This window comes from Coptis chinensis, chromosome 7 (genome assembly GCF_015680905.1).
Source record: "Coptis chinensis isolate HL-2020 chromosome 7, ASM1568090v1, whole genome shotgun sequence".
Taxonomy (NCBI): Eukaryota; Viridiplantae; Streptophyta; class Magnoliopsida; order Ranunculales; family Ranunculaceae; genus Coptis; species Coptis chinensis.
The window spans coordinates 81,673,250-81,694,340 of NC_141462.1; the positions used below are offsets into that span (position 1 = coordinate 81,673,250).

The 21,091-nt window shown below is 35.1% G+C and overlaps 2 protein-coding genes and 1 long non-coding RNA gene across 3 annotated transcripts; all 3 read left to right on the top strand.

The window, feature by feature from the left end:
• Positions 1–3,853: 3,853 nt before the first annotated feature.
• LOC147489299 (mediator of RNA polymerase II transcription subunit 18-like) lies at positions 3,854–10,882 on the top strand. Its single transcript, XM_086572771.1, is given in 7 exon segments — positions 3,854–3,943; positions 4,092–4,155; positions 4,325–4,424; positions 9,693–9,750; positions 9,841–10,197; positions 10,610–10,655; positions 10,657–10,882. Coding segments are annotated over 6 exon segments (675 nt in total). The 5' UTR covers positions 3,854–3,943; positions 4,092–4,107; the 3' UTR covers positions 10,723–10,882.
• LOC147489300 (uncharacterized) lies at positions 4,432–7,982 on the top strand. The gene is made up of 2 exons (XR_015202166.1): positions 4,432–6,429; positions 7,170–7,982. It is a non-coding gene; the product is annotated as an uncharacterized LOC147489300 (long non-coding RNA).
• A 5,494-nt stretch (positions 10,883–16,376) lies between the features above and the next one.
• On the top strand, positions 16,377–17,296 carry LOC147489301 (auxin-induced protein 15A-like). The gene has a single exon (XM_086571670.1). It carries the CDS (start codon positions 16,586–16,588, stop codon positions 17,009–17,011), a length of 426 nt encoding a protein of 141 aa, XP_086427796.1. The 5' UTR covers positions 16,377–16,585; the 3' UTR covers positions 17,012–17,296.
• Positions 17,297–21,091: the final 3,795 nt, after the last annotated feature.

The window sequence follows — 21,091 nt, forward strand, 5'->3', positions numbered from 1 at the left end:
ATAGCTAATTACGAAAAAAAAAAAATAGGAGAGAAAAAATTAAATTGCTAAAAACAATAATTTCCACCGAAAATGATTTTCCTAAAACCCTTTCGATTTTATGCGCCATGTGATTTAGACATTTATTCAGTTAAAGATTCAAAAAATCATAATTACGACATATTTCAATTCCTTAAATATATATTATAGTTATACCCTCACCAATCTATTTTTTGAACACTTTTTTTTTTTTTTTCTAAACTCTATTATTTCTTATAAAAAGTATAATATAAATAAGAAAACAATCGCGATCTAAAGTTTTAGAGAGTCTCTAGCTTTTCATAAACACTATAACTAATTTAAAAAAATAATCTCATCTAGAGTTTCACAGAGTTTCCAACTTTTCCTAAATAATATAGCTAATTACAGAAAAAAAAAAAAAAATATGAGACAAAAACTAAATTGCTAAAAACAATAGTTTCCATAAAAACGATTTTCCTAAACCCCTTTCGATTTGATGCTACCATCCATAATGGGATTTAAACATTTATTCATAGTTAAGGATTCGAAAAATCACAATTCTGGCCACAATAATTACGACACATTCCAATTAAATTTATAAATTTATAAATTTTCAACACTATATAAATTTTTCATATATATATATAATTAGGAATAACGAGATTGCTTAAAGTGGATGTTGGGCTTAAATAAATTATATACCAAACCAAAACAAATTACATGTGGAAAATTAAATTATTGAAAATAACATCACAAAATATATAATATAAAATGAAGAAAAAAAATAATGGCAAAGCAATAATGACAAATATTTTAAAACATATATAATATTGAATGAAACTAATGTCAAAGAACAATTAATGGGGAATCGAAAATTGGATGCAAATGCATCGAACTAACCTCAAATAATATTTAACGGGAAATCAAAAACTGGATGCAAATGCAAGCATTAAACTAATCTTAAAAAGTAATTAATAGAAAATCGGAATATGGATACAACTGCATTAAACTAACCTCAAAGAATAATTAACGGGAAATCAAAACTTGAATGCAAATACATCAAACTAATATAAAAAAAATAATTGTCAGGAAATCGAAACTGGATTTGAACTAACCCTCAAAGATTAAATTAATGGAAAATGAAAACTGGATGCAACTACATTGAACTAATCTCAAAGAAAAATTAATTATAAATTGGAAACATGATGCAAATGCGTGGAACTAATCTTAAAGAATAATTAACCGAAATCGAAACCGGATGCAACCGCACTAAACTAATCTTAAAAAAAATAAACGGGATGCAAATGCATTGAACTAACCCCAAAGAAATAATTAACGGAAATTGAAACCGGATGCAAATTCATTGAATTAACCTCAAACAATAATTAACGGAAAATCGGAAACTAGATGCAAATGCAACCTTATCAAATAATAAATAAGAAATTAGAATCATGCAAATGCATTAAACTAATCTCACGAATAATTAATGGGAAATCAGATTGGATAAAAATATTGAAAGTGGCCTCAAAGAACAATTAATAGGGAATTGAAAATTGGATACAAATGTATTGAACTAACCGCAAAGAATAATTAAAAAACTAGATGCAACCGCATTGAACTAACCTAAAAAAATGGGGAATCGGAAATTGGATTCAATTGCATTGAACTAACCTCAAAATATAGGGGAAAATCAGAAATTGGATGCAAATGCATTGAAGTAATCTCAAAACATAGTTGAATTATATGTTGTGAGAATGTCTCGATAAGTATAGTTTTGCATTTAAAATTGTGTTTATCTTATCTCTTTCCGTATGATTGGTAACTCCTTGCTATTAAAGTAGCTTCAATATATATGAACTTCGCTTTATTAGGCAATCTCACAAAACTTCAATCAAACTTCTATTATTAAACAACAAAATGAAATTGAAGGGTTTTATCAAATGTGAGTTCTTTTTTAAATGGAAAGTGAGGTTTTTACATTATAAGAAATTTGGATGAGTGATCAATATAATATTAATATATAATAGTTATGCATATTTAATATAACAATACCCATTCGTAGATAATCTTTGCAGATTCCACATAATGAGTCATGCATAATTTAAAGAATAATTAATGGGAAATCGGGAACTGGATAATCTTTGATGATCCAACATAGTAAATCAAATATAATTTATTTTTTATGTCATGTTTGCAAGGACACTACAGATGGATCAGTAGAAGTTGGTATTACACACCATAATGGATAATTAAAAAGAAATAGAAAACTGGATTCAAATACATAACTAAGCTTAAAGAGTAATTAACGGGAAATCGAAAACTTTATGCAAATACAATAAACTAAACTAAACTCAAAAAGTAATTAACTAGGAATTGGATGCAATTGCATTAAACTAACTTGAGAATAACTAAAAAAAAAATTAGAAATTGGATGCAAATCCTTGAAAAATATTTAATGGGAAATCGTGAAAGGGTATGCAAATACATCAAACAAACCTCAAATAATAATTAATGGGAAACTGTAAACTGGATGCAAATGCATTGAACTAAACTCAAAAAATAATTAAAAGAAAATAAAAATCGAATGCAACCGCAGATTGAACTAACCTCGAAAATAATTGGTGGGAAATTTAAACTAAATGCAAATATGCATTGAAATAACCTCAAAGAATAGTTAATGGGAAATCGTAAAACCGGATGTAATTGTATCGAACTAACCTCATTTCAATGCATAAATAATAAATTGGATACAAATGCATTGAACTAACCTCAAGAAATAATTAACGGAAATCAAAACCGGATGCAAATTCATTGAACTAACCTCAAACAATAATTAACTAGAAATGGGAACTAGATGCAAATGCAATCTTACCAAATAATAAACGAAATTGGAAACTTGATGCAAATGCATTAAACTAATAACGAATAATTAATTGGAAATCGTAAACCTGGATGCAAATTGACCTCAAAGAACAATTAACATGAAATTGAAAATTGGATACAAATGTATTGAACTAACCGCAAATAATAATTAACGAAATCGAAACTGGATGCAACCTGCATTGAACTAATCTCAAAAATAAATAACGGGAATATGAAATTGGATGCAATTGCATTCAACTAACCTCAAAATATAAATAACGGAAAATTAGAAACCGGATGCGGATGTATTGAACTAATCTCAAAAAGTAATTAACGGAGATTGGAACTTGGATGCAAATGCATTGAACTAATCTCAAAGACTAATTAATGGAACATCAAAAAACTGGATGCAACTATATTGAATTAACCTTAATGAATAACTAACGGAAATTATAAAATGGATGCAATTCCTCAACTAATCTCAAATAATAATTAACGGAAATCGGAAACTTAATGCAACTACATTGAACTAACCTCAAAGAATAATTAATAAGAAATTGGAAACGAATGTAATGTACTACATTGAACTAACCTCAAAGAATAATTAATGGAAAATGAAACTTGATGCAAATGCATTGAACTAATAACCCTAAAACATGTTTGTATTTATGTAGGGGGGAATAAATGTCTCGACAAATATAGTTTTGCATTTTAAGTAATGTTTATCATAATTGTTTTATTATGATTAAGAATGTCATGCTATTCAAGTAGCTTCATTATTATCTTCGCCACATTAGGCATTTTCACAAAACTTCAATCAAACTTCATTATTAAACCTAACAACAAAAAGAAGTTGATGTTTCCTTTTATAGAAGTGGTGCAAGAAATTTGAATCGATTAATATAATTTTCATATCTCATCCATAGTTGCTAATATTTTTACAATAATTTAATATAACGGCACCCGTTCGTAGGACGGGTTCGAAAGCTAGTTACATTTTTATATCCTTCGATTTTGGTCTAATTTCTGGTCCTCTCACTCCTTAAACATTTTCGGCATCCGTAATTTCGGGAAGCGCCAGGTAAAATTAAATTAAACTTATACTCACTAGCAAAATATTTACGCTCCTCGCGTCCACGTCATTAATTACTGAAATGTGTTTTACTTTTAACAAAATTTACCCAATTGTTTCTACTGTATCATTTATTTTCAAATATTATTTTTTGTAGAGTGTGAACTAGAACAATGGAGAGCCGCATGGAGTGTGCCGTTGAAGGAATTATAGAGGCACAGGTGTAATTTTAAGTTTACTCCAACCATATCATATTTCTTCTTGTTAAATTTTATTACCAAACAAAATTAGTTTTACTAGTTTTACGCTGTAGTAGTTCTTGGTTCTTGCAGTATGTTGATGACCACCGTCTTGAGTTAGTGATTTTAACGTGTGAGTGTTGACTTGCAGCATGTAGAAGCCCTTGAGATTCTCCTTCAAGGTCTTTGTGGAGTTCCTAAGGAACGGTTTAGGATTCACGAGTTATGCTTAAAAAGTGGACCGAATCTTGGTAAGTATCAACTTTCTTTCTTTGTTTATTTAGTTATATAATAACTACGAGTTCAGTTACATCTCAAGCCAAGGGGTCATGTGTGTAAACATCATCAATGAATCAATAATAAACTATTTAAGCTACTGAAAAGGAGTGATTTCAAATACCCTCGACTCTACTTAATTCGTCTGGTGGATCTTGGAGTAATGTGTCAAGTGTCAACTCATTCTCGCAGCTCTGGTAAATTGAGTTCATCCTCCAGTCTTATGAAGTTGTCTCCTACATATTCTTGATTATCGCGTATCAGTCCTTCTAAATCACCAAACATGAAATACGAAGGTTCTTAGCCTGTTTATTACTGTACAAAATGTGAGGGTTCAGCTATGTTGTTCGACGCAATCCCCTTGTAGAAAGTGAAACCTGCAATAAACTGACCTAAAGAATTTCTAAATACCATTATTGCCATTTCTTCCAGGATTTTCCCTGCAGGCAGTATCCTTATTTAACACGCACCTTCCTCAAAGGGACTTACATATGACAAAGATATGCTCTTTAAGTGAGGGTGGGGGAGGTTTCTAGAAATGTTCATAATTCTCATACTTGATGGTTTTGCACTTTTGGGTGGAGGTTATGGTCAAATATCTCTATGCTTCCATCTGAACCAAAAACATAGGACCAAGGTGTGGACAGTATAGAAGGTCTGTTCTCTGTTACTAGTAAAACCACTGTCCATACAGTCCCTTTCTGGATAAGTGCAAAAGGAAAATACCATAATAGGTATCCAATGGCTTCAGTATCACCGTCGCTTGTCGGACATAAAGGACTTTCAATGACCGAGAGCGATGCTAGGAGGTTGTTTGTAGGGTACTGGAATATAAGATGTATAAAGGTGCATGGAATCACTAGGTCTAGATTTATCTTAGTAGATTCAGATATTATTAGGAATTGATTTGATTTGATTCGAGTGGTACAAATCAAGGGCTTAGTTTATATGTTGAGTCACTGTAGATAATGCACCCATTGAGGTTAATGTTTAGTTTTTTAATAGTATGTTTGTATATCCAGATACATAATACACTCGACCCTTTGGGTATATATAAAGATTACAATGATGAACTGGAAACTTATTATATGGAAACTAATTTAATCAAATTGACTATGTATTTAGGGCCTGCTTGATAACAGCATTTTCCCGCTGGCAAATTTTGTTTTCCTATTTAAAAGGGCATTTGCCATTGCTTGGTACCATTGAGGACTCGACAAACTCTTTTGTCATTTGCCGGCAAACTCATCACGTGACCTAGTTTTCCCACTTGATGCGGGAAAAATATATCCAAGTTGAGGGTGGATATATTTTGCCAGAAACTTCATCCATAATTTGGCAAATCATTTGCTATACTAGTTCTCTCTTCCGCTCTCTCTCTCTCTCTCTCTCAAAACTCCATTCATCATATCCAAAACCAATGTTCTTCTTTCCTCCAAAACCCACACTTCCAAACCATTATCCACCAAACTAAACTTACTCTTGAAACAACCATTTCCAATTTCACTTCTGCTTCATTTACTCAAACACAAGAAGAAGCTCCTTTGGGCTAATCTTTCTTTTAACCATACCCAATCCTTGCCTATTCATTGTTTCGACCTCGCGTTAGCTACTGAGGCTATTGAAGAGCGTCTTGCTGGTGTACCCATTTATGCTCTTAGTAATTCTAATGAAGAGTTTGTGTTGATTTATGGTGTTTCTATTGGGAAATCATTGGGCTTGTTTGTTTTAATAAACAAGATGTTGATTCCGTTTTGGAGCAAATGAAGTCTATGGACCCTGGAATGCGACGTGGCTAGAAAATTGTAGTTGTTGCTTTGAACAAGGTTGATACTTACTAGATGTTTGGTTGGTATAATTGGTTTACTTGGTATAGTTTTGAGAGTTAATATATAACCAATGTTTGTCTTGTTTACACTGGTTTTCCAACTTAAGAATGATGGCCAACCTGATTCTTCTCAAATCAAGAATGCAATCAAGGTGATTGGTTTTCTAGCCTTAATTGATGGGAATTTATGTTTTTTCATGAAAACAATTGTATTGAAGGTATCATATTAGCTGGGGATATTCGAATAATTTATTTGAATGATGAGTTCTAGAGTTGTTTGATAAAAACATCGAGTTACAAAGTTACAAAATTAGAATGTATTTGGGCATTTGTTTCTCATTTGCCAGTTGATGCAATTGTGCAAACAAGCAGCGACAAAACAAAATTTTCCAATTAGATATTTGTCTGGCAAATTTTTAAGTGGGAAATTATTTTTCTATTATTTATTTACCCAACAAGTGGGAAAATTTATCAAGCAGGCCCTTAGAGAAAACTCTTTTTGAGATAGCACCAACAACGATGGACTCCTCTTCATAACGTACTATTAGATATATAGGATATTATGTAAGGGTAGTTAGGTCTTTGCAAGTGTATGTGGTATATAAAGCATGTAATAGTTAGGGGTTTTACATTATATTGAATACAATAGTTATCATAGTATCAGAACTAGCTTTCGGTCCTAGTAGTTGCAAAAAAAAAAAAAATCAATTGGGTTTCCAGCGGTGGTAGCCACCATTGGCACTGCCGCCAGGAGACAAATGTTCATATAGTTCAATTGAGATGCACGTTTCTGTATGTTAAGTAGATAGAGAGAGATAAAAGTGATTGTTTAGTGATAGAAATTGTTCGTTTCCGCAACCAGCGATTGAAGGTTTTTCTTTTTCCTTTCCAGCAACAAGTTTGATAGTTGGTATCGTTGGTAGTATTTGGAAGTTCACCATTTGAAATGTAATTTGATGGGTGCAGTGGCAGTTAGTTCATGGGTTCATAATATGGATAAAGTGAGTGTTGGTACACTTTGGGTAGTGGTTCACCTTGTGAACCTTATTTGTTTGATGAAATGCTCCATAGATGGAAACGGCAAATGAAGGGGATTGTTTGCACGGTGGTTTGTGGGCATGGATTGCACTTGTTGTATGGTGAATTGGGGCCTTTGATTGAAAGTGGTGCATGGTGTCGCATCGAACTTTTTGTTGTTTTTCAATTTATCGGGATTGTCGATGGTCGTTTGTTTTCTTGTTTTGGTTAGGCTGGGAGAATGGAAAACCGAAGTTGGCAGTGGCAGTGAGTGGCAGTGGCAGAGGTAATGGCATGGTAGTAGCAAGTTGAGTATTCTGGATGCTCAACTTGAGTGGGGGAAGTGTTAAGTTGGTATCGTTGGTAGTATTTGGAAGTTCGCAGTATGAGTAACATTTGGATTGTTTGTAGTCTGTACTTAGTGTACGGCGTTTGGATTGTAGCCGGTGTTCTTTCCTTCTTTCGCAGCCGGTAGTATTGATTGGTAGTTGATGGCAATGGCAATGGTAATGGCAATGGTAATGCAATAATGATGTGGCAATATAATGGCAATGGCATAGTAGTTGATGGCAATGACAACGACAGTGGCAATGTAGTAGCAGTAGCGTAATGGCTTAAGAAATGTAGTGTCTTTTGTTTTTGTTGTTGGCAAACTCTTGAGTCTTGATATTATACATCATGAGTTTGAGTGGGGGTGTTAGATATATAGAATATTATGTAAGGGTAGTTAGGTCTTTGCAAGTGTATGTGGTATATAAAGCATGTAATAGTTAGGGTTTTCACATTATATTGAATACAATAGTTATCACATACAACAACAAAAAAGCTCCTCTTTGTGAGGTTGCATTATCAACGGAGTATATCAAACCATGGGGAGGTTTGCATATCCAGAATCAGCACTAAACCCACCAAACAAAAAACGACGACAAAAAAAATTCATAAAAAATCATAACCTGGTTTGAGTGTTCCATTTAGCATGATAGGTTTATCAATGTCTTAATTGGAGGATAAGTCGTCACCTTGACTAAAATGGTTAATAATTACTTTTGATTCAAACATAGTGATGGGATTGAGGATGCATGGAAATCAACATTATTGCTACTAAAGGTTAAACCAAACAAAATATGAATACTAAACCCATGGATCGAAACCTAAGCTCTTGATACCAATATCAATTTGGATACAAGAATAATTCATTGACAATTGGATGACTTATTGAATAACTTCAATCGGTTTAAATTTTAGTTGCACGGAGCAGGAGCGAGTGCGGGTGCGGGTGCGGGTGCGGGATTGGGAGCGGATGCGGGGAAGCGGGTGTTTTAAAAAAGACATAGGAGAGGGAGCGCCTAAGGAGCGTCTGTCTGATATGTGTAAAAAATATATATAAATAAAAATGGTTACCATAGAATATATTGTTGAAAACATGACAAATATGAAACGGAGTTCATTGTTGATACGAGTTCTACATCCTTTTCCTAGGAAGATTTCCATTTGTATTTTTACACCTTTTGTAGTAAAAATAGTGAACATATTATTAGGTTTCTTATAAATAACACGGGGAAATCCATTATATTGCTATAAAATGTCACACACATCAATTTATCATTAACTTATTACATAAAATGAAAAGGGTTAATTTAAAATAAATGAATATTTAATAACAAGCTATATCATACAGAAATAGAACCAATTTTGTTAGGAACGAGATCCCAACTGGTAAGAAGTGAGATCCCATCTAGTTAGGAGTGAGGTTCCAAGGAGGATCCTAGTGGGCAGCGCGGAATCGAGGTTCCGGAGCGGGTGTCGCACCTTGTATACAAGGATCATGTAACTAACTTTAAATAGATATCACAAAGACTCAACATTGAAACTAAATACTTTTTTGCTAATCATATCAAATCAATTCCTAATAATATCTGATTGAGCTTACTGTAGGAGTTTTATCCTGAATCTACTAAGATAACACTCGACCTAGTGATTCCATGCACCTTTATACATCTTATATGCCGATATAAGGTGACTGTCAATGATTTAGCGTAACACTACGAGGTTGTTTGCGAGTGGCTTGTTATGTCTACACACCGAAAGAATGACTATTTTGAAGGGTTAAGGTTTGGCTGTGTCTCTAGTTATATCCATTTATGCTTACATGCCGCAGAAACAAGCATTTCCTTTGCAATGTTCATTTTTAGAGCATCTGGTGATTGTTATGAATGGCTTTATGACTAGATTTTGTATGTCTTTTTTACTCGCTGTAAGGCTAATATATTTAAATGTACTTCAGCTCTTTGTGTTGTACTAGCTCTAAACGTGGTAATGAGTTTTTCTATATGTTTTATGCCTATTTTATACTAATGTAAAAATAGTCATATTTAAGACAAAGGTAATTTCTTTCCAGGCTCCGTATCGTCAGAAGTTCGACTTTTGTGTGACCTTGAACAATCTGGACCGACTTGGTAAGGCGTCATTTGTTGTCGGAATATTACTGTAGCATCTGATCAAAGCATGTAAATTAGGTAAGAATTCATATATTATGTAATGTGTAGGACTGTTCGACATGTTGGGGGTGCCATGAGAGGTGCTGGTGCTGAGCAACTTTCTGTTGTGGTGAGAGCCATGGTAGAAAGCAAAGCAAGCAAGAACATGCTTCGCTTCTTCTATTCACTTGGTTACAAGTTAGATCACGAGCTTCTCAAGGTGGGATTTTCTTTCCATTTTCAAAAGAGTGCCCAGCTCAAGGTTTCTGTGACATCAGTTCATAAAATGCCAAAGCTCCATGCTGTTGAGGAGGCCATTCCAGTGACACCTGGTATACAATTGGTTGAAGTGACCGCTCCTGCAGCTGCTGATAACTACAATGAAGTCGCTGCAGCTGTTTCATCCTTCTGTGAATATCTTGCACCGTAAGAATCTTGTGTCCCTTAAAAAGAGTAATTACTAAGCAATTTGCCATATTTAATTGCTAGCAGTCCCATATGTGCTTGCATAATGCGTTTTGCACATATAAATTTTCAACATAACACGAGGATGCTTGTCAAAAATGCTTAATCATGAGAAATCTAATCATAGTCACGGTCAGAGCTAGCTAACACTGTTGGTTGGAACACCCTGCTTGGTCACATTTGGTCTTAGACCGAAGAATGTTTCATCAGTTGGATGGTCATTGCATTTTTTACGTCTTTAAAGAGCAAGATTAAAATAGAATAGACTAATAGAGATTGAATTGATCAATTTTTGGAATACAAAATATAGATTTCTCTTCTTTAATACTAACATTTTTTTTTGGTACTGGACCGATTTTTATGTGTATCACAGGCTTCTGCACTTGTCCAAACCGGGTGTTTCTGCTGGGGTTGTTCCCTGCTGCTGCTGCTGCTGCTGCCGCTGCTGCATCACTCATGTCAGATCGTGGTGGTAAGAACTCATAGCACCGTTTTTTGTCTGCTAAAGGTGAGGTGGTTCGCAAAATGTTGAATGATCCTTTCAAAGTTCACTCCGAAATGTGCCATGGATTTATTATAATGTTAAAATGCTTTTGGAAAGTTGAGAAAAACAATATATCCCATGCAACTCTGGTTTTATTGGTCACTCCAGTATTCCCATTTCTTTCTAGCAGAGTCAGTGAACTTTGGCTAGACTAAAATAGTTTTGGACTAAACAGAGTAGATGTTTCCACCACTAAAAAACTAAGAAAAAGGATGTAAATTTAGTGAAAACTTTGCCAGGGTATTTGGAGGTGGAACACTTCAAAATCATCCCTATTCTACTTCAAAATCACCCTAGTCCAGTTGCGCAAGCACAACTTGGTGTATTATTTCTTGTCTCGTTGTTTTGGTATGTTTTACATAATATTCAATTTGCATTTGTGCTTTAAAAAGGCCTCAAAATCTTTGACTGATATGAGCATATGATATTTAAGTGGAAATCCATGGACTTCTTGTTTTGGTCCCTACAATTGCTCTTAAATTTTCTTTGCCCACAAGAATTTTCTCAGCCCTACAACATGTCGAAAGAGTAGTTCTGACTTCAGAGTCGGTGGATGCAAAATGATCAATTCCACAACTGCCAATTGTAAACCTCAACGAGTTTGACACGAGTTTGCCTGAAAACCTTAAAGAAAACGAAAGGAAAGGAAGAAAAAAAATATTCTCTAAGCATTCATGATTTTGGACAAATTTTCTTAAACAGTTAAACCTATATTCTGACAAAATTGTTTTGATAATGTTAGATTTTGAAAATATGAAAGAAATATTAAGTGGATCTAAGCTTAGTGGCGGACATGACAAACGTTTAGTTTGAACAATACTATTCAACCTCATTATACAATTTAATACCACTCACAATCTGGTCGTTGCCAGGTTGGTTTATATTATTTTACATCTCGAATTAGAATTTCCATAGTCGTCAGAATGCTAGTTACCAACGTACTACTTTTCAATTTATAAGTTAATATAGAGAAAATGGGCAGGGCGGCATGATTTTTTCCTTCCTAATATTTAATCTGTCAGGCGCTGATTATACAAGCAGGATAATCAGATGGCCATATGACTATGCATGAAAATTCATATTAATAAAATGCTGTAAATAGGGAATGCTTTAGCTCGAGTTTCGTAAATATAAGAACATTATCGCTGTTAAGTAGTTTTTTTATTTTCTGTGATTAATTCATTTAGAACCGAGGTTTTATGAGAGCATTCCCAATACAAGTCATTATGGTGGGTTTGTGACTTTATTCACTTCCAAATGGTTCAAAATTTTGCTCAATGCAAAGGTGAATACTAAGGTGACTATTTTCCCAAGTCAAAATGAAGGTGAAATCTTCAACCGAGATAGTGGCTGAGTTGTGAACTTTCGGACGGGATGTTAGATTCCGTCTCGTGTGTATGTGTGTACATTTTTTTTTTTCGGACGGAATGTTTCATTCCGTCTCGTCTCGCATGATTTTTCGCCTTTTTTTCGGTTTTTAAAAAAAAAATTTAGATGGGATGTTTCATTACATCCGGAGTTTTTTTCGATTTTTACGTCCAGACGGAATCTAATATCCCGTCCGAGATTAATATTCACATTTGTATTAGGCACCTTACTTTTCACCAAAACGGTGGAAAAGAGTAAAAATACTGCCTACGAGGAGGTGAAAAGAGATAAAAAATAATAACTTGTGGGAATGCTCTAATTCAATTTTTTTTTATTTACGTTATACATTTTTATTTTTTATTTTTTAAAAAAGTGTGCAGGCTTAGACTTAAAATGTGTCTTGTAGGAAGTCTTCTGCCAACTTTACATTCTTCTTACAAAGGTACGATACATTCAGTACGTTTTCTGTACCGTCTTGGTCAATAATCTCCACCTAAAGCTAAATAAGCAACCCATGCTTTCAGACTTCTATGACTTCCAACTTCCAAGCACAAATCTCTCTCAAAAGAACTTTTAGTGTGTCAGTCAATTGATTGCAGCCATCAATGTTGCGCCGGCCATTCCAAGTAAGAAACTCGAATATTACAAGGTGAGTGAGTGGCATGATTCTCTAGGTCAACCATTCTTTCATTCTCTTCTGTTTCCACCTCACATGTTCTATCTTACAAGTGACTTTTGACTTTAAGTCGATTAAGAAATTTGAAGAACGTTGAGGGTTAGGATTCAGTGAAAGCAGCGGCCTAACCAGAAGTTTGTTCTGGACTTCTGGTAGAATTAAATTCTATGAGCCTCTGAACATATTTTGAGCTTAAATGTTTGAGGTTTCTCTGAGGCGTATTTAGAGTTGCAACTTAAATCCCAAACTTTGGCTTAACTTATGGCTTTGTTGGACTTGGCTGAAATGTTATTATGCGCTTGATACTTGATAGTACCATAGTTGCGGAGCCAATCCTTATGTCAATGGTCATAGTAAATCTCATTGTTACAATATTGCACATTTCCACCCCTCAAGTTAGGAATATATAAAAAAAAGTTAGGAATATATCAGTAGTAACATATGACTTTGAGTTTCGGATGATGACCTACTAAATTTTCCTTGTCGAAATTTCCACCTCACCCACTTGCTTCAATTCATGCCTCCCACCAAGGTCAATAAACTCCTGCCAACCTCTTTTCATTACCATGCCATTCTTCTACTCTAAATGTGGGATCCCTTTCCACTATATTTGATACATATAATGTCAAGAACTAAATAGTGACTGGAGAGTGGAAACCATGTTGGTTGGAATAAGTAACTTTAAATGGTTTATAAGATAACTGGGCCATGATATGGAGGACTTTTTGTTCCTTGAGAATTTTATAGTGGTTAGAACTTAGAAGTAAGCCGTATCTTGTTTGTTAGTGGAGAATCTAACAAGTGAGAGCAACGAGGGGGGTGAGAACAACAAAAGAAGCAAGAAATAAATGAGCTGGTCTTTCCCTACCACAAAAGAAAGAAATATCCCGGTTTTACACTTTTACTATCATTTTACCAAAAAAAAGAAACCTTGTAAATCTTCGATTTGTATTGGCACATATATGTCGGTGGGTGTGTATAATCTCGAAGCACAACATTAACTTTTTTGGGATAGCCGGACACACAATTTCGTGACGGCGAAACTCAATTCTCTGTCTATTGAGAAAACTAACTTTTAGCATGTCATATTTGTAGTTATTATTACTCGTTACCTTGCCGAAGATTTCAACTATTTCATTATGGATTCGATATGGTCAATGGATTGGGATAGATTAACTATACAGTATACACAGTGTTTACAATTTCTAACCAAATTTCGGAATTCCGCTGGTACAGGATATTTTGGTTTTTGAAAAAACCGAAACGGAATTGAAATATCAATATAGGGTCGAAAAGTGTTAATTTTTAAATCTTATCGGAATTCCGGACATAATTCTGGTGTTTCAACGATTCGGAATTTAAAAATTTTCAAAATCTCAAATTATGACTATACATAGACAACGCATAAATTCACATGCCACGCAAAAGAGATCAACAGGTACATACCTTAGTAAGAAAGAGCATCTCTAGGTGGTGTTCACAAATTGTCAAATTATGTGAACAAGTTTGATAGTGTGTATTCACACACACACAACATGTTAAACTCTAGGTATTTATTGTGTCACTGATATCTCTAAATTTGCTTTTATAGCCTCCCGTTGTCAGACTTTTGAACTTCAGAACCACATTTTTAAGATTTGTGGTTCAATGCATTTGGATGAGATTCTTAATGTTGTTAGCAGTATATTGAGTCTTTGTCTACCCGATTTTAATCTCAATTCTCTTGATGTAAATGCTATCGTCTCCTCAAAATCACAAATTTTTTTGACGGAAACGTTCTACAGTAAGATTGTTGTTGGTTTTGAGAGGGAGTTTGAGTTATATGCTCGTAAAAAAGTAGTTATTGGATGCTTGCAGTCAAAACACACCAAATATTTTCTACTTGTTATTTTGATAGAGGGAGTTGGATAGTGTATGTCGCCGGTGGAGCATCGTTCTATTTTTCGGTACCGTCTCATAATTCTTTTATACTCTGACGGTGATCTATGCCCTGTTTGCAAAAAGAGTAAATGGGATGCTTTCGGGGATCATGCAGCACATTGTAGATATTTTTCAGATTTCAATTATCGACATGATCATGTTAGAGACATTTGATGTGATGTATTTTGAAGGGCTGAGGTACAAGTGAAAAAAAAATGTTTCTGTTAATTTTCTCACTTATCCGAATGAGGGTAGATCGATGTTTCAGCCTGCGGATGTATTGATTTACAGTTGGTTTGAGGGGAACCATGCGTGTGTTGATGTAACTCGAGTATCTTCGTTGGTAGGGCTTGGGAATGGAGTTTTTGAGGTGGGAGAAACAACTAATAGAGTAGCGACATGGAAGATTGAGAAACACAAAGATGTTTGTAGGGGTAACCAGTATTGTTTCATTCCGTTCAATTTCGACACTTTCGGTTTCTTGACACAATAGTCTGTTGAGCTCTTTAAGAGGTTGCAGAAAATTATGAACAGTAACGTAATTACATCTGGTTCTAACAAGTTTATATTTAGGGTGGTAAAAAAAACATGTAAAACTTCGAGTGCTGTGCACCAGTTTGAGTGTCACGCTGCAACCGCAAATGAAATGCCAAATTTGTAAATACGGATGGAACAAAGTCGTTTGCGGCTGGATTTGCCATTACCTAGAGTTGTTTGCTACCACCTAGAGTTTAGAGATGTTCTAATCCCCTACATAAAAATGTGTTTAAGGCAGTAATTGCGACTAGAAAACTCCTCTAGCTACATTATCAGTTTCCACTTTTATCCATTTTATTTTTCATTTATTTCAAATATTGTTCAAATCCATAGAATGTGATAAGTTATACCTTATGGGGTAAAAAGTAATTTAGTTGTTGTACTTTCTATCAATGGGACATTTTATTTCCAGTTTTACCATTTTTTTTCAAAAATTACAATCCATTCAAAATCCAATAGTGTAAATTTGAATTGAAGTAAGGATATGTCATTTTAATCCAATAAATTTTTCAACAAACACATGACCCAACGTGTGGCCCACGTGTTTGGAAAAGTAAAAGATTTTTTTTTTTTCAAACATTATATTTTCCAATTATACCCTCTCTCATTTTATTAATTTACAATATCTAAAACACAAAAATCGAGTAAATTCAATTAAAGATAAGGATAGATCCGTAATGTAAAATTTTAATAGAAGAAAGTTGTTTTTTCATTGTTTTTTTTCTTCTTAAAATTAAAATGTAATTGAGAGTGCTAGAAATTGAAATAAATGTTTATTAAATGGCAACATTCATGTTGAAAGTGTTTACTTTTTATTTATTTTTTATTTCATTTAATAATATAGCGATTCTAGAGTGCACCGGTGCGTTGGATTCAGGACTCTAGATTCAAGACTTCTATGGCCTGTGGGGCAATACACCCTCACCTTTTGCTGGTGGAGGCCCAGATGGGAGAGTACACATGCAGCATGCATACTCTGGATTTTGCATTAATAATAAGAATTAACAAATAAAATAAAATAAATTTGACCTATCAAGAAAAAATAATCTATTTATAAAAAAAAAAAAAGATTCACGCTCATGGAGCTTGCACAAATGGCTAGTAATGATAAATAGAAATCACTGAAAAGACAAAGAAACGATCACACCATAGTGGTTTTTCTTAGAAGTCAAAGGGATCCTGCTTGTGACATTCCATCATAGCACAATACAAATGGCTCACAAAGGCTTTCATCATATTCTATATCAATAGCTGTGAGACCATCTCTTCTTTAGCTCTCTGCCTCTCTTCCCACCTTAACTCCCATGCTAATTCTATCACCCATATATATCCATTCTCATCCATCTTCACTCAACATGCTTGGAAAGAAGATGAAGTCAGTGAAGAAACTAGCTAAGAAGGTTAAGGTGATAGGAAGTAGTGGTCGCAAACCATCTAATTATGAATGCTTGCTCAGTGATAAGGAGGATTCACCTACATCCACGACACCAACAGGATTCTTTGCTGTTTATGTTGGAGAGGAGAGACAACGGTTTGTTGTTCCAACTAGCTTCCTTGTTCACCCTTTGTTCAAAATGTTGTTAGAGAAGGCACAGAATGAGTTTGGTTATGAGCAAAGAGATGGACTGGTGGTTCCATGTAATGTGTCTACTTTCCAAGAGGTAGTAAGTGCTGTGGAATGCTGTCATGGGCAATTTGATCTGGGAAGGCTGGTTGATGAGTTCATTTAGATATTAGAAGAGAGAAAAATAGTTTTTTGACCTTATGAGTAAATCTGTATTGGAATAGAATTTGAGTTTATCAGTTTATGAGTTTGTAGTTCCATGAACGAGTTGGAGACTTGCAGTATAGCATGTAATTAGATATTTAGATACACACTTCACTTTCAATACTGTACTCTTTCTGAGGATGGTCAGTTTCATCAAAAAGTTCGAAAGCTTTCGTAGCCTAGTGAAATTAAGTGCAGGGATCTTTAATAAATTTCTGTTGTACATATCCAAAAAGTTTTCTTTTGATTGTTGAAGCAGGCATTTTAGTACATTATATTCAGGGTTAGTAGCAGGTACAAGACTATTACTACAACGGCTAAGCTGGATCAGACAATGTTAACAATGATAGAACCGGCTAGGATTTTGAAAAAGTTCCACTAGCTATTATACTAGTAACTAGTTACTAATAGTCGAAACTATATGAATTTACACTCATTAAATTTTTTAAAGAAATGTCACTAGCACATTCTCAAACTTACAGTTCATGGTTCTGTCTTGTTTGTAAACTTGTTATTGGTTAGAAATGTTAATGAAGTAGCTATACTCGATAAACAATAATCACAGATTCAAATAACTATAGATTCATAGGCAGACTCCTAAAAACCGGGTCCATAATTAATCGGTGTCGATGAGATATACGTGACAGGATATAATCCAATGATCTTGCTAGAAATGCTCTTTAGAAAATGTATGAATTGGAGAAAAAATCATGTGTTTAACTTACAGATCTGATTAAGTATATCTGGATCTCCTTATAACTTGTGATCTCCATACCTGCAGAATCCCTGAAGTCATGTTTAGTGTAAATCCAAATGTACCCCAAGAAAGTACATTATCTGTACGTTCAATCCTAGGCGGTGAATTATCCCGTATTAGTTGTACTTGACGTGTACAGCAAGGGAAAACTTGTCCAATCGGCAGTCCACACGGGCACTGGTAAACAGTCAACTACTGGAAGCGTCTTATAAGTTTTTTTTTAGAACATAGTTTAGGGTTGAGGCAGACCCTGACCTGCCATTAAAATCTCATGAAATTTTTTCCTTCTTTATCCTCTTTGGCATACATAGTGAGTTTCTCATCCAATGGAGGTATAAAGAAGGTACATCTCTCACCATTAAACATGCTGGCTAGGTAGTCAGCTACCCTATTTGTTTCTCTGTAGACATGTATGTATGAAATGCATAACCCCTGTGCTAGCCCTTTAATAGCTAGGACTGTATTCATACAGTACCAAGGTGGTGGTTCTATACCCTTCAGAATATTGATGGCACTCTGAGAGTCAGATGCTGCCACAATCTCCTTTTTCCCAAGCAATGTGCATCCTTGCAAACCATAAAGAATCCCTTGGAGTTCCTGGTATAGTACGGATCTCATGCCCCCTTCTCCAGTGTAGGCTAGTAAGATTTCTCCATCTGCATCTCAGTATTGCCCCACCAATACCATTTGTTGAGTCATTCATAGCCCCATCGAGTTTAGTTTGATTGCATTTCCGTTGGCTTGATCCATGAGCATGGAGTGGGCTCTTTTCTCTTGAAATTGACTCGAATTCCTACCCTCTCCATGAGGATTCTTCCCTTGATCGTGTCTTGAACATCTTTAACCTGACTTTGTAAGTAAATTTTCATTTCCTTAATCAGATTCTCTTTCACTATCTTTCTTTGGGTTTTGCTTGTGTTCTCGAATCTTCTCTGGTTCCTTTCATTCCACGGTGACTAAGGTTGCACACACATAAGTTTTCAAGATCTCGGCTTCTATATCGTTTCTTGCACTTAGTTTCATCAGTAGCATCCATTCTCTATTTGAATCTCCCTGTAATCTAATCCCCAGTAGGCTTTTGACACCTGTCCAGACTTCTCTGCTATATGGGCATTCAAAGAAGAGGTGTTTGGAGTTTTCTCTTGAACTGTTGCATAAACAACACTTGGAGCTCTGTAGAATCTTCTTCTTTACTAGTCTGTCTTGTGTTGGGAGACTTCCACCCATGAGTTGCCAAGTGGTGAATGAGTGTTTAGGAAGTACAAACTTTCCCCAAACAAGGTTAAACCACTTCACCTTCTCTCTTGGGATTCTGAGGGCATTGTATGCAGATTTAGAGGTATATGCTCCACTCGGCTCCAAAGTCCAGACTACTTTGTCTTCTCGGATGTAGTTATTAATCTCGTAGTCATGATTTGGTCTTTAAGCTCTCCTTCGGCATGCCAGAAAACTATGTTGTTCCATGTACCATCGTAATTAGGTCGCTTCACTCGTGCTTCCAAAGTGGTATTTTGTATTTGAACTCTTGCTATACTATCATTTATGAGAAGTTTGTTGGGCACCAAGGATCATACCAAACATATGTGCTAGTTCCCGAGGCAATCTTTGTATCTTATAAACTTCATAGCCATGATCTCATTTGTAGTACATTTCTCCAAACCCGAGCAATCTTTTGGAATAGGCATACTCTAATTTCTTCACTTTAATAACTGTTGGTTCCAAATCCATTGTACCCAAAGACTTTCTCCTTTTCTCGCTATCTTGTGTACTAGACCACAATATGATGCCTTGTTCCAAATTTTGAGGTCAAGAATGTTGAGTCCTCCTTCAGGCTTGGTGAGGGCTGTCTTGTTCTTGCTTGCATGGTGCATGTTAGAGTTTCTATCAACTCCACTCCATAAGAAATCATTGCAGATTCTTGTTACCGTCAAATTTATTCTTGGCAACACAAAAGTTTTTGACCAGTAGACATGGAAGGTGTTAAGCACTGAGTTGATCAACTCAAGTCTTCCTGCATGTGATAGGACTCTAGACTTCCAGTTTTGGATTCTATAAGTGATTTTCTCAATCAAAGGATAACAATCCTTTATACCAAGCCTTGTAGATGTGAGTGGTAGGCCTAGGTAAGTAACAGGTGATTCAGTGAGAGTCGATGCCCATATGAAGTTGCCTTTCACCTTGATTCATGCCAGCAGTTAAGAGTGTTGTCTTTAGAGTGTTGGCTTTGAGCCCCGTGGCTTCAGAGAAGAGAACTAAGACCTCTTTGACAGTTGTCATTGATTGCATATCACCTTTTAAGAAGAGTAGTAAGTCATCCGCAAAGCATAGACTAATAACTTTTGTTTTCTTACATTTTGGGTGTGGCTTTATGAGTCCTTCATTGAAGCTTTGCGTTTCAAGAGACATGTGAGTACCTCCATGATCAAAACAAAGAGGTAGGGTGAGAGGGGGTCTCCTTGTCTAAGCCCCCTCTTTCCTTGAAAGTAACCCTCAGGTGTACCATTCACTAAGACTGAGAAGTAGGCTGTTGAGTAACATAAGTTAATCCATTTGAGGAGCTTGTTAGGGCAGCGTAGTCGTGTTAGCATTTCTTCGATAGCTTTCCAGCAAACAGAATCAAAAGCCTTGCTAATATCAACTTTCATTGAGCATCTTGCAGAAATGTGCTTTCTAGAGTAACATCTCAAGAGTTCATGAGATAACAATAAGTTGTCTTGAATGGATCTCACGAGAAATGAATCTGGTGGTTAGGACTTACCAAATGAGGTCATTAAGGGCTTTAGTCTATTTGATAAAACTTTGGAGAAACACTTGTAAGTGATGTTGCAGCAGGCAATAGGTCTGAAGTCATTGACTTTGGATGGATTTGGAACTTTGGGTACAAGACATAAGAATGTGGAGTTCATTCCCTTTGTCATTGTGTGAGTGGAGAAGGCATATGCAATGGCTTTTATAAAGTCTCCACCAACAATGTCCCAGCAAGATTTATAGAAGCATGCATTATAGCCATCTGGACCAGGGGCTTTGTATATATCCATCTCAAATAATGCATTCTTGATCTCTTCTTCTTGTATGTCGCCAATCAAATCCATTGCCACATTGTCTTCAATGATGCTTCTAACTTGCAGGTGAGGGATTATATTTTTCAGATCTTGGGGTTGTATCCTTTCCAGAAGTGATTTGTAGTGATCGACAATAATGTTCTACCGACTTCATCTCTCGTGGTACTTGGTCCCATCATCATCTGTTAAAGACCATATCTTGCATCTTGATTTTTCTCCTTTA

Coding starts and splice junctions, on each gene's coding strand:
- LOC147489301 (XM_086571670.1), top strand. CDS start 16,586: ATGCTAATTCTATCACCCATATATATCCATTCTCATCCATCTTCACTC.